The 11,083-nt window shown below is 49.8% G+C and overlaps 1 protein-coding gene across 1 annotated transcript; it reads left to right on the top strand.

Moving 5' to 3' along the window:
* The first annotated feature begins 6,915 nt into the window (after positions 1-6,915).
* Positions 6,916-10,823, top strand: FZD10 (frizzled class receptor 10). The gene has a single exon (XM_072983161.2). The coding sequence runs from the start codon at positions 7,768-7,770 to the stop codon at positions 9,532-9,534; it is 1,767 nt and encodes a 588-aa protein (XP_072839262.2). The 5' UTR covers positions 6,916-7,767; the 3' UTR covers positions 9,535-10,823.
* Positions 10,824-11,083: the final 260 nt, after the last annotated feature.

The following is an 11,083-nucleotide window of genomic DNA, read 5'->3' as shown; positions in this document are numbered from 1 at the left end:
CTTTCTTTCTTTTTCTTTCTTTCTTTCTTTCTTTCTTTCCTTCCTTCCTTCCTTTCTTCCTTCCTGTCTTCTTTCTCTCTCCCTCTCTCCCTCCCTCCCTCCCTCTCTTTCTTTCTTTCTTTCTTTCTTTCTTTCTTTCTTTCTTTCTTTCTTTCTTTCTTTCTTTCTTTCTTTCTTTCTTTCTTTCTTTCTTTCTTTCTAACAGACTCTGAAAGGGAGTTTTGAGTTCTGTTTGCGTTCTGTTTTCTGCTCAATCCTGACAAATGTAGAAACAGGGGACAGCGGCAACGGGAGACGGTCTCTCGCTTTTCAGTTCCAGCCCGAGCAGGGGATGGAAAGGAAAAACAATAGCAGCTCATGAGAACAGCCAGGTTTCATGCCGTCAAGGAAAGAGCAATTAAAAGACAGTCCCCCAGCACAGAATAATTTTCCCTGTGTAGTCGCAAAGCATAACTTTCTGTTTGCGAAAAGTGTGCCCTGTTATTCCAGGGACCTCCCGCTAGACTTGGGGCAATGTTTACAAATAATATATTAACAAGACAAATTAAGAACAACAATGTTATTTGAAATTTTACGAGGAAAAGACAAATAGTCTAAAATGTGTGTGTTTTCCTTTAGTGGTTTTTTTTTTTTTACAATTCATGATCAGTTTAGAGACGTAAGGAAATAGTTTCTCTTTTGGGTACTGTATGTTTTTAGGACTGCATAAAATAGAAAGAAGGATCCTCGCACCCTCTAAAAGACGAGCAAGTTTTATTCGGCCTAAGAGTAAACAGCTTGCAGAATATCAAAGCATACCCAAAACACGATACTTAAAAGTCACTTCATCCAATTTGCTTTAAAACAGTTAGAGGGGCTCTTCTTAATTTATCAAAACGGAGGAATCCACCACTCCTGTTCAATCCTGTAGAGATCCACTTAGGATAGGCATAAATTCCGAGAAAATAAAGCCCATCTCCATTTTAAAAAAAAAAGAGAGAGAGAGATTCTTCACGAATCCACTGCCGGCAAGGATCTCTCAAGACGAACATGGCCAAACAATGGATTTTTCTACCTTTTTTGATTCTGCCTTTCGGTTTTAAACAATTTTTCCAATGAATCTCAAGCATGTCCGACGTTGGGTTAAAACAGACCCCCCCTCCCACAAAAAAGATAAATAAATGGCTGCTCTTTAAAATCCATCTAATCTTTTAATCAGGGCTTCAACATCTACCGAGAGGCCCTTAAAAAAGGACTCTGACAATTTAAACATTATTTCAATGGGGGGGGGGGTGAGAGAGAAAAGTATATATTTCTTCCAGATGTGCAGATGTATACCAAATGGTGGGAGAAAAGCCAGCCTGCGTAACCTTCGGCAAGCTGCACAGTCTTGGAGCCTCACCGGCCAACCTTTGAATGCCATCATGGCCAAACGATGGCCTGGTTCCAAAGCTCAACTGTTGACAGGATCTACTAACATCCTTCCTCCATGAGGTGTGGAAACCAAGCAGTGCATATTCCCTTTTGAAGTGTTGAGATCTTCTCTACCAAATCCACTCCTCGCTGCCTGAGGCCATCTCACTGTTTCTCGAGGCCTGGCAAGAGAAAAACAAAATGGCGCGCTTTGCTTTGGCCCGTACAAAAGACAACGAGACAGGCGGTCCAGTCTTGAGGACTGCTGGATAGCTCAGTGGTGTAGGCCGCTGTGGACCCTGAGGTTGGGCGTTCGATTCCCCCACTGGGCCTCCTTGACAGGAGCTGGACGTGATGATCTACAGCAGTGGTCCCCAACCTTGGCCCTCCAGATGTTCTTGGACTTCAACCCCCAGAAATCGTGGCCAGCAGAGGTGGTGGTGAAGGCTTCTGGGAGTTGTAGTCCAAGAACATCTGGAGACCCAAGGTTGGGGACCACTGATCAACAGGGTCCCTTCCAGCTTAGCAGTTCGGAGGTGATGATAATTATTTCTGGAAGATCATCCAGTCTTTCAACATCCCATCACCTGATCCAAGATGACAAGCGGAACGTCAAACGGAGGAAGGACATCCAAGTTTGAGTAGAAAACATGATCATATTGCCTGTAAAAACTGTCTAGACTCATGAGGGTGCAGAGGTTAAAATTCCAGTCATGTCATTTTCATGACTTTGGATCAGTGGTTCCCAAGCTTGGGTCTGCAACTCCCAGAAACCCAGCTATTGAGAAAGCTTCTGGGAGATGCAGTCCAGGAACATCTGGAGACCCAAGGTTGGGAACCACTGCTCCAGATGTTCAAGGACTAGCCTCCTGTCTCTATATCGCTCTCTTTTTATTTAACGGCATGCACGTCCCTATGTTTTGCTTTTGGCTTCAGTGCTGAGCATAAAATATAAATATAAGAGGCAGCCTTGACCATCTGTTGCCCTGTAACCTTGGCCAGACGGCAAGAAATAGCTGGAACTTATGCAGTCGAGGGAGGTTTCTCAAGGACAGTCAAGTGAAAGTTGAGATAGAAACAGAGGGAAAAGTGGCTTTTGTAGCCCCCCAAAAAGTTCCCTGAACTTCACCAACGGCACGTGGAGGGAAATAAAAGCTTTTAAAACAAATCTTCCCATTTAGTTTCAAAACACAGAGCGTTGGGAATGTCTGGCTCTCCAGCTCTTAGAGAACGCCTACACCTACCATCCTCAGCCTACAGAGTGAACAGCTGGGGAAGATGGGAATTGTAATCTGGCAAGGGTCACTGTTTCTCATCAGGGCACAAGAAGGTACCCCTGGCAGGTCTTGAGGGGGGGGAGTTGTATTTCCACTGCGGACCACATGAGGCTTGACCAGGGTTGGACTCGATGATTTACGGGGTCCCTTCCAGCTCTGCAATTATAAGGGCATGTCGTTTAGGCCTCTGGAGCCCAAGGTTGGGAGTTCGATTCCCCACTCAGCCTCCTTAGCAGGGGCTGGACTGGATGACCCATCGGGTCCCTTCCAGTTCTGCAGTTCTAAAATGCGACTTAATAAAACGGAACTGGAATAAGGATTCAGTTCTCCATCTCTGGATTTGATTCGTAACATTTGGGGGAACTTATGGGGGAGCATTACCCTGCTAATTCACCGTGACACCATTTTAAACAGGAAAACAGTGGTTATGTGGGGCATAAGTGGAAGGGTGTGCACCTGAGTAAAGGGACTCAGTGTCAGGTGGGACTTAACTCGCACCCGTGACTCAGCTCAGATTTGTCTTGGGGTTGTTGTTGTTTTTAATGTCTCAGACTCAACTTGCAACTCGGAACCCACCCACTCCTCCCCTTTTTTCCCCTGGGGAAAAGAAGCTTGTTTTTAATAGTGATTCGGGACCCAGTACCGAAGACTCGAACTCTGTACTTGGACCCAAAGTGTTGCCAACATCCCTGATAAGTGGAGACTACTAACAGCTCGGACGTGCCGTATTTTTCCATGTATAAGACTATACTTTTGTCTAAAATCTTTAGACTAAAAATTGAGGGTGGTCTTATACACGGAAGTAAGCGGAGGAGAGAAAAAACAAGTGGAGGGGAAAGCAGGGATCAAAGCGATCCTGCAGGGCTCTGATCCCTTTTCCCCCTACACTTGCTAAGCCCCACTTAGATTTCTTAATTTTGGGTTAGAAAAGTGGGGGGTGTCTTATACATGGGGGCATCTTATACATGGAAAAATACGGTATGTCAGCTGCTCCTGACATAGCTGGGCTGGCTGGTAAGTTCCCCTCCAAAATGTAACCTTTCCCGCCTCTGCCCCCTCTTTTTGCCTCTCTCTGGCGGAATTTTCCACTTGCCCTCCTGAGGTTTTAAGGGGTTTAACAGAGAGTCCTCTAAGCTCCGAGGGGCGCTGTATTCTGGCCTTTGGCCGAGAGAGCTCCCTTCAGCCCTGTTGATTCTCAACCCACAATCGCAGCTTGCTTTTTGTAAACACGTGGGTGTGTGTGTGTGTGTGTGGAATAAGCAAAGGCTTCGGGGGATCAGGACGCAAATGGACTTTTACAGACATTTATAGCCCAAGCAATAAAATGCGCCCAGCCTGCCTCCCTTACTCATCATCTTTGTCTCCTTCCCGGATCCTTGAAATAAAGGAATTCCAAGGGAGGTTTAATTTGGCTCTCCCTCCCCTCCCTTCCCCCCCTCTCTCTCACACACACACGGACACACAGCTTAACACAGAGGTTCCCCAAACAGGGGCACCATACCCCTATTCTCCTTTTTTCAGAAACTCTCACCCCCCTCTCTTATTGATTCCTTCATTTTACTTATTCAAAATATTTATACCCCGCTTTTCTTCTTGAAAAGGACCCCATCCCATATCGTGTTACAGCAGCCCACTTTAGATGAACCGCGGCCACCACAAAAAGCACCACCGAAATTCATGTGTTCACCTTTCAAGGAGCATCTTAGAATTGCAAAGTTGGAAAGGGACCCAATGGACCACCCAGCGGAGCCCCGGGTAGCACTAAAAATGAATTCTTGGTGCCAGAGTCCCATAAAGGCAGATTCTCCCCTCACCTTGATATATATTTCATTGCAATGGATTTTCACACTCCTACTTTTTAGGTCTGGGGTCAAGCTGGTTTGGGGTTCAGTTTCTGCTAATACCTCTACAGGGTCATGGACGGAGTGGGTAAAGCTGACAGATGGGCAGTATATAAATCAAATTACTACTCATCATCATCATCATCATCAACTAAGGCAGCTTAAGCTTCAGGGCGCCTAATCTCAAGAGGGCCCCAGAAGCATCTTCAATCCACATGTTTAAAAAGTTCGGGGCGATCTGTCATGGAACCAACCCCACGGAAGGCGTTTCGGAAGAGGTCGCCGTTTTAGCCTGTGCAAAAGCAGTATAGGTTAAAAACCAAATAAAATAATCCTAAAAGAGCCAAATTTTAAAAAAAGGCAAAAATAGAGTGGCACCCATAAAGACGAACTGCTTTAAAATGAGATTTTCGGGAGACGTTCCCCTTCCATTTCATTGGGTGGCCGTGGACAAAGTATAACTGGCTGGAGACTCAGAAGGCCTGGGTTCGAATCCCCACTCAGCCATGGGAACTGATGGGGGGTGGAGCTGCCAAAGCCCCTCCATAAATATCTCACATTAAAATATGGGTGGTGTGGTATGGATAGAGTAACTTACGGGGAGGCCTGGATTCGAATCCCTGCTCAGCTATAGAAACTCACTGGTGCAGAACTCGTAAAGCGTCTCCTTAAAAATCCCACTTACCTTGAAAGACCGACTGGCGTTGCTATAAGCGATTTCCAACTTGATATTACCGAACAACATGTTTTATTGGTTTTACTGGAAGCGTTCTGATGCTAAATGCAATATAAATTTATCATTTGAAAATAAGGCATAATCTTTTGACTGGTATTGACAGATCCAAGTTTTAACCTAAAACCTTAGTATGGCTTGTGTTTACCCATTTGTTTGTTCCTTTTTAATATTTGTATACCTGTTGTTTTTAGCTTTAATACTGCCTTTTAATGATGTAAGCCACCTTGGGCCCTTCTTAAGGAGAACGGCAGAGTAAAAATATTTTAAATAAATAAATAAAATAAGTATCAGTTAAATATCAGTGTCATTTGCAGGCTGTTCCTAATTTTGTATTTTCTTTCTTTCTTTCTTTCTTTCTTTCTTTCTTTCTTTCTTTCTTTCTTTCTTTCTTTCTTTCTTTCTTTTTGCAGCCCTGATGGTGTTGTTTTAGAGATTTGCAGCTGATTATGAATTTTTTAAAAATTGGCATAGATGCCAAGACTCAGTGACTGCAGGGGCCAGGGGATGATGTTTAAGACGGTACCACCTTCAACGGTTGTTGATGATGATGATGTTACATGGTTGAGCTGATGGGGCCCATCATGGTTCTCGAGCAAGGCTGAAGAACATGATTCCATTTTCCAAACTTGGCATAATTAAAAAGAAAAGATATAAGCACTTTTCAAAGACTTGAAAGGTAGTCCTACAGAGGAGGGGCAAGATCTGTTCTTGATCAACCCAGAGTGCAGGACAGGCAACAATGGGCTCAAGTTAAAGGAAGCCAGATTTCGGTTGAGTATCAGGAAAAACTTCCTAACTGTTAGAGCAGTAGGACAAGGGAATCCATGACCTCGGGAGTTGGTGAGTGCTTCAAAGTTGGAGCCATTCAAGAGAGATTTAGACCTGGCAGATACCCCTTGACTGCATTGAGCAGGGGGTTGGACTCGATGGCCTTAGAGGTCCCTTCCGACTTCATGATTCTATAAAGCTAGAAATCCAAAGTTTCGACACCTGGGAAAGATGACCCCCCAAACCAGGAACCTGGGAGGGATGAGGATGGGGCAACTTGGAGAAAGTTACCAAGGAAAAGGCAGCTCTGGGTTGGATCTTGACGGGGTGGCCGGGGAGAGGGCGAAGGAACAGAAGGGAAGGGGATGGACAGGGGGGAGGGCGGGCGCGCTTTGGGGCCGAGCGAGCGCTCCGAAAAGAAATCGGCGTCTCGGTTTCACCTTTTCTCATGCAAAGTCGGTTGTCGCACTGGAGGCGGATCTTCGCCCCTTTTCTCTCCCGCTCTGTTTAGGAACAACACAGACACCCCCCCGAGCTGCGGGAGTTACTCTTAGGAGGGAGCGAGGGCGAGCGAGCGCAAGAACCGGGGCGCGCGTCTTTACGCACGGCGCTCTCCTCTTCCCCTCTCCGGCCGCCGGTGGTTTCTCTTTTTTTTTGGGGGGGGGGAAACAATTCAAACCCAAGGACTGCTGCGGAGGGGACATTTGGGGGGGCCTAGAGAAGAAAGCCGGGGGGGATCTCCCCCTCCCTCCCTCCCTTTTCTCTCTTTCCTATCCTTCCCCGGGGCCCCCCTCCCCGCCTTGCGCTCTGCAATCCGATCCCTCTCTCCTGCCTCTCCGCCGCCCGCCCTCTGTCCCCCGCAATCCCGACGCCCCACAAACCCCACCTCTTGGAGGGGGAGGGAAGGGGGCGGGGAAAGAGGGGGGTGTCGGAACGAGTAGGGCGAAGTGGGATCGTCCGAGGCGCAGATCGGGAAGAGAGAGAGAGCGAGGGGAGGCGGAGAGGAGCCGTCCGGAACGAGCCAGCCGGAGCTGAAATCCAGCGCTGCGGAGGAGACGGGGTGGGGGGGCGAGATCTCCACGCTGCTTTGGGACACGTGTAAACCGGACAGGTCGGGTCGGCTGGGAAGGATCCATCCGGATTTCGGTCCTCCGCCACTTCTTAAGGCCGCATTGAGCCGCCTGGGCTGCCCCCGGGGGGGGGGCAGGAGGCAAGAAATCGTCGGTCGCAGGAAGACTTGAGAAACAGCCATCATCCTGCCTGCTGCCATCGCCAGCTCGAGGTCTCTCTTTTTGCTGCAGTAAGTTGGCCGGAGGGTGATGGGACGGTGAAAAAAAGCGATCCCCGTGGGCGGGGGGGGGAGAGAGAGGAGATCCTCGGCTCCCCTCGCCGGCCTCGGCGTCCCCCCCTTCCTTTGACCCTCCTCCGCCGGTGGAAATTGACTTCGGTGAACTTGGCCAAGAACTTGGACCACCCGAGCGAAGTTGGATGGTGTGTCGTGGGCGCGGGGGCTGGGATCGGGGGCCGAGGGAGGTGGCCATGGTGCCGCCGCCCCCCGCGCAGCCCCTAGCGTCGGTCCCCTTCTGGGGCAGCTCCTGGAGAAAGTTGGGAGGAGAAGAAGCCACGGGGCGCTGGATCTGACCCTGCTCCCTGCTCTGGCCGCCGACCGCCTGGCCAGGTCTTGCCCTGGGTTGCCAAAGGATCCGGAGCCCTATAGCGTGGTGGATTTTGCCTCCCAAGGGTGCGACCCAACATGGGTGCTGCTCCGAGGAACGCCGGCCCGGTGGCGGGGATCCTGCTGCAGCTGGTCTGCTCCTGCTTGGGGATCAGCTCCATCGACATTGACCGGCCGGGGGACGGGAGGTGCCAGGCCATCGAGATCCCCATGTGCAAGGACATCGGCTACAACATGACCCGGATGCCCAACCTCATGGGCCACGAGGACCAGCGCGAGGCGGCCATCCAGCTCCACGAGTTCGCCCCCTTGGTGGAGTACGGCTGCCACGGCCACCTCAAGTTCTTCCTCTGCTCCTTGTACGCCCCCATGTGCACCGAGCAGGTCTCCACCCCCATCCCGGCCTGCCGGGTCATGTGCGAGCAAGCCCGGCTCAAGTGCTCGCCCATCATGGAGCAGTTCACCTTCCGCTGGCCGGACTCCCTGGACTGCCGGAAGCTGCCCAACAAAAACGACCCCAACTACCTCTGCATGGAGGCCCCCAACAACGGGTCCGAGGAGCCCCCCCGGGGGTCCAGTATGCTGCCCCCCATGTTCCGGCCCCAGAGGCCTCCCAGCGCCGGCCACGACCTCCCACCCCACCCCTGGGACGGCCCGGGACGGGCCGCCTGCGAGAACCCGGGCAAGTTCCACCATGTAGAGAAGAGCGCATCTTGCGCGCCGCTCTGCACCCCCGGGGTGGACGTCTACTGGAGCCGAGAGGACAAGAAGTTCGCCGTGGTCTGGATCGCCGTCTGGTCCGTCCTCTGCTTCTTCTCCAGCGCCTTCACCGTCCTCACCTTCCTGATCCACCCCCAGCGCTTCAAGTATCCCGAGAGGCCCATCATCTTCTTGTCCATGTGCTACTGCGTCTACTCGGTGGGCTACATCATCCGCCTCTTCTCCGGGGCCGAGAGCATCGCCTGCGACCGAGACAGCGGCCAACTCTACGTCATCCAGGAAGGTCTGGAGAGCACCGGTTGCACCTTGGTCTTCCTCGTCCTCTATTACTTCGGCATGGCCAGCTCCTTGTGGTGGGTCATCTTGACGTTGACGTGGTTCCTTGCCGCCGGCAAGAAGTGGGGCCACGAGGCCATCGAAGCCAACAGCAGCTACTTCCACCTGGCAGCATGGGCCATCCCGGCGGTGAAGACCATCATGATCTTGGTGATGCGGAGGGTGGCCGGGGACGAGCTGACGGGCTTGTGCTACGTGGGGAGCATGGACGTGAACGCTCTGACCGGGTTCGTCCTGGTCCCCTTGGCTTGCTATCTCATCATTGGCACATCCTTCATCCTCTCCGGCTTCGTGGCTCTCTTCCACATCCGGCGGGTGATGAAGACGGGCGGGGAGAACACCGACAAGCTGGAGAAGCTCATGGTGAGGATCGGGGTCTTCTCGGTGCTGTACACGGTGCCCGCCACTTGCGTGATCGCCTGCTACTTCTACGAGCGCCTGAACATGGAGTACTGGAAGCTGTTGGCCATGCAGCGGAAGTGCAAGGCCGACGGCCACCAGGGCAAACACGTGGACTGCACCATGAGCGACTCCATCCCGGCCGTGGAGATCTTCATGGTCAAAGTCTTCATGCTGCTGGTGGTCGGGATCACCAGTGGGATGTGGATCTGGACGTCGAAAACCCTCCAGTCCTGGCAGAGCGTCTGCAGCCGGAGACTTAAGAAGAGGACTAGGAGGAAGCCGGCCAGTGTGATAGCCGGTAGCGGGTTGTACAAAAAAGCACAACATCTGCCTAAGGGTCACCCGGCCAAGTACGAGCCTACTGCGCAACCTCCTACTTGTGTGTGACTGATATGTATGGATCATTAGGTGAATTTTTTTAAAAAAGGAAATACACACACACACACACAACGGTGTAACCCACCTAAGGAGGCTCATGGGGTTCCGGAGTTGTGCTTGGGACTAATGGTGGTAGCTAATAAAATTGTGGGTTTTTCTTTAACAACGTTGTTGTGTCAGAGAAGGGGGGAAAAAAACTGAAAGTGAAAATTCAAACGCTGGATTCAGGATCTGGAGGAAATAAACAAAAAGGTTGGGCGTACCTAGAGGGGGAAAAAGTTTTTCGAGCACAGAAATGCCGATCCTAACTACTTCCGCCGTCAACTTTATTTCGACTAATTTGTTTTAAAAGAACGGAGGGTTTCTGCCCCCCGCTCCGGTCCTCACTAGGCTTAAAAACTGGGTGTAATTATTTGTGTACATACTAAAAATTTGGTCTGCCTTTAGATTCCTTAACGAGGTAGAGGTAGGATTTATAGAGTGATGATTTAAAAAAAAAAAAGGAAGGGAGACTTGAAAGAGGTTGGTGTCCTTTTCGTTTATTTGAAGACAAGAAAGCCTTAAGTTCAAACGACACCCCGGCTTTGAAAACAACTTCTGTTCTAACTTAAAGAGATCCTTTCACCAAACGGCGCAGGATCCCTGAAAAAAAAACAGGTTCAATCCGAAAGGCTCGCCCCTTGCTTAAAAAAAATAATCGTAAGAGGAGAATGTAGCCTTCCACCTTCCCAGTGGGTGCAAAAAAATATCTATAAAATAACGTGCAATACAATTTCTCCCCCCCCCCTCTCGTCAGCAGCCGCATCCTTACAAGGACATAAAATGAGAAACAAGTATATATATATATATATTTGTGATACATAAAAGACACAAAAAGTATTGTGCCACAAAAGAACCGAGAGAGGTCTTTCTCGCGTTTATGTTTTGAGGCTTTTTAATGGAAATCAGACAAGTTTTGGGCTGATTTGTAGAAAAGGGGAGAGGGACCCATTGAAGAAAAGAGTGAAAGCAGCTTATTGACTCTTTCCATTGTTAAACAAATGCTGAGGCTGAATAGATCAAGAAGCGCTCAGTTTTATTTTTATTCGGGACTCCCCTTTTTTTACTCCTTTCTCGGAAAGGAAAAGGGGGTTCACGACTGCGAAGGGAAGGCGCAAATGTACACGTGTGGGTGTGGGCGCGAGAGAGTGCGTGGTATCTGTATGTGTGTATATATAAATTATATATATATATATATTTGTAATATACAATTATTTTTCATGCCCTGCTATTTTATTAAAGAAGGAGAAGAATTATAATGAACGCTGGCTTGTGCTGTGCCATCTGGGGAGAGGGTCTTCCGCTTTGCAAAAAGGAGCGAATACAAAGCTTTCCTTGGGAAATGCGATTCCGTGCGAAGGGACAGGCCAGAGAGACCAGCCGGCCACGCAAGCTGGTGTTTTTCTCTGGTTTGGAGGGAGCGCCGTGGAGGTTCCATCCTTTAATACCAAGTTGGGAGAACTGGTATTTCTTTCTGGGACCCACTGTGCGGCGGTGGGGGGGTGTCCCCTACTCTCTA

The sequence above is a fragment of the Pogona vitticeps genome, chromosome 14, assembly GCF_051106095.1.
Source record: "Pogona vitticeps strain Pit_001003342236 chromosome 14, PviZW2.1, whole genome shotgun sequence".
Taxonomy (NCBI): Eukaryota; Metazoa; Chordata; class Lepidosauria; order Squamata; family Agamidae; genus Pogona; species Pogona vitticeps.
The sequence above is the reverse complement of the archived record's forward strand: the minus strand, read 5'-3'. Positions and strand labels throughout refer to the sequence as shown.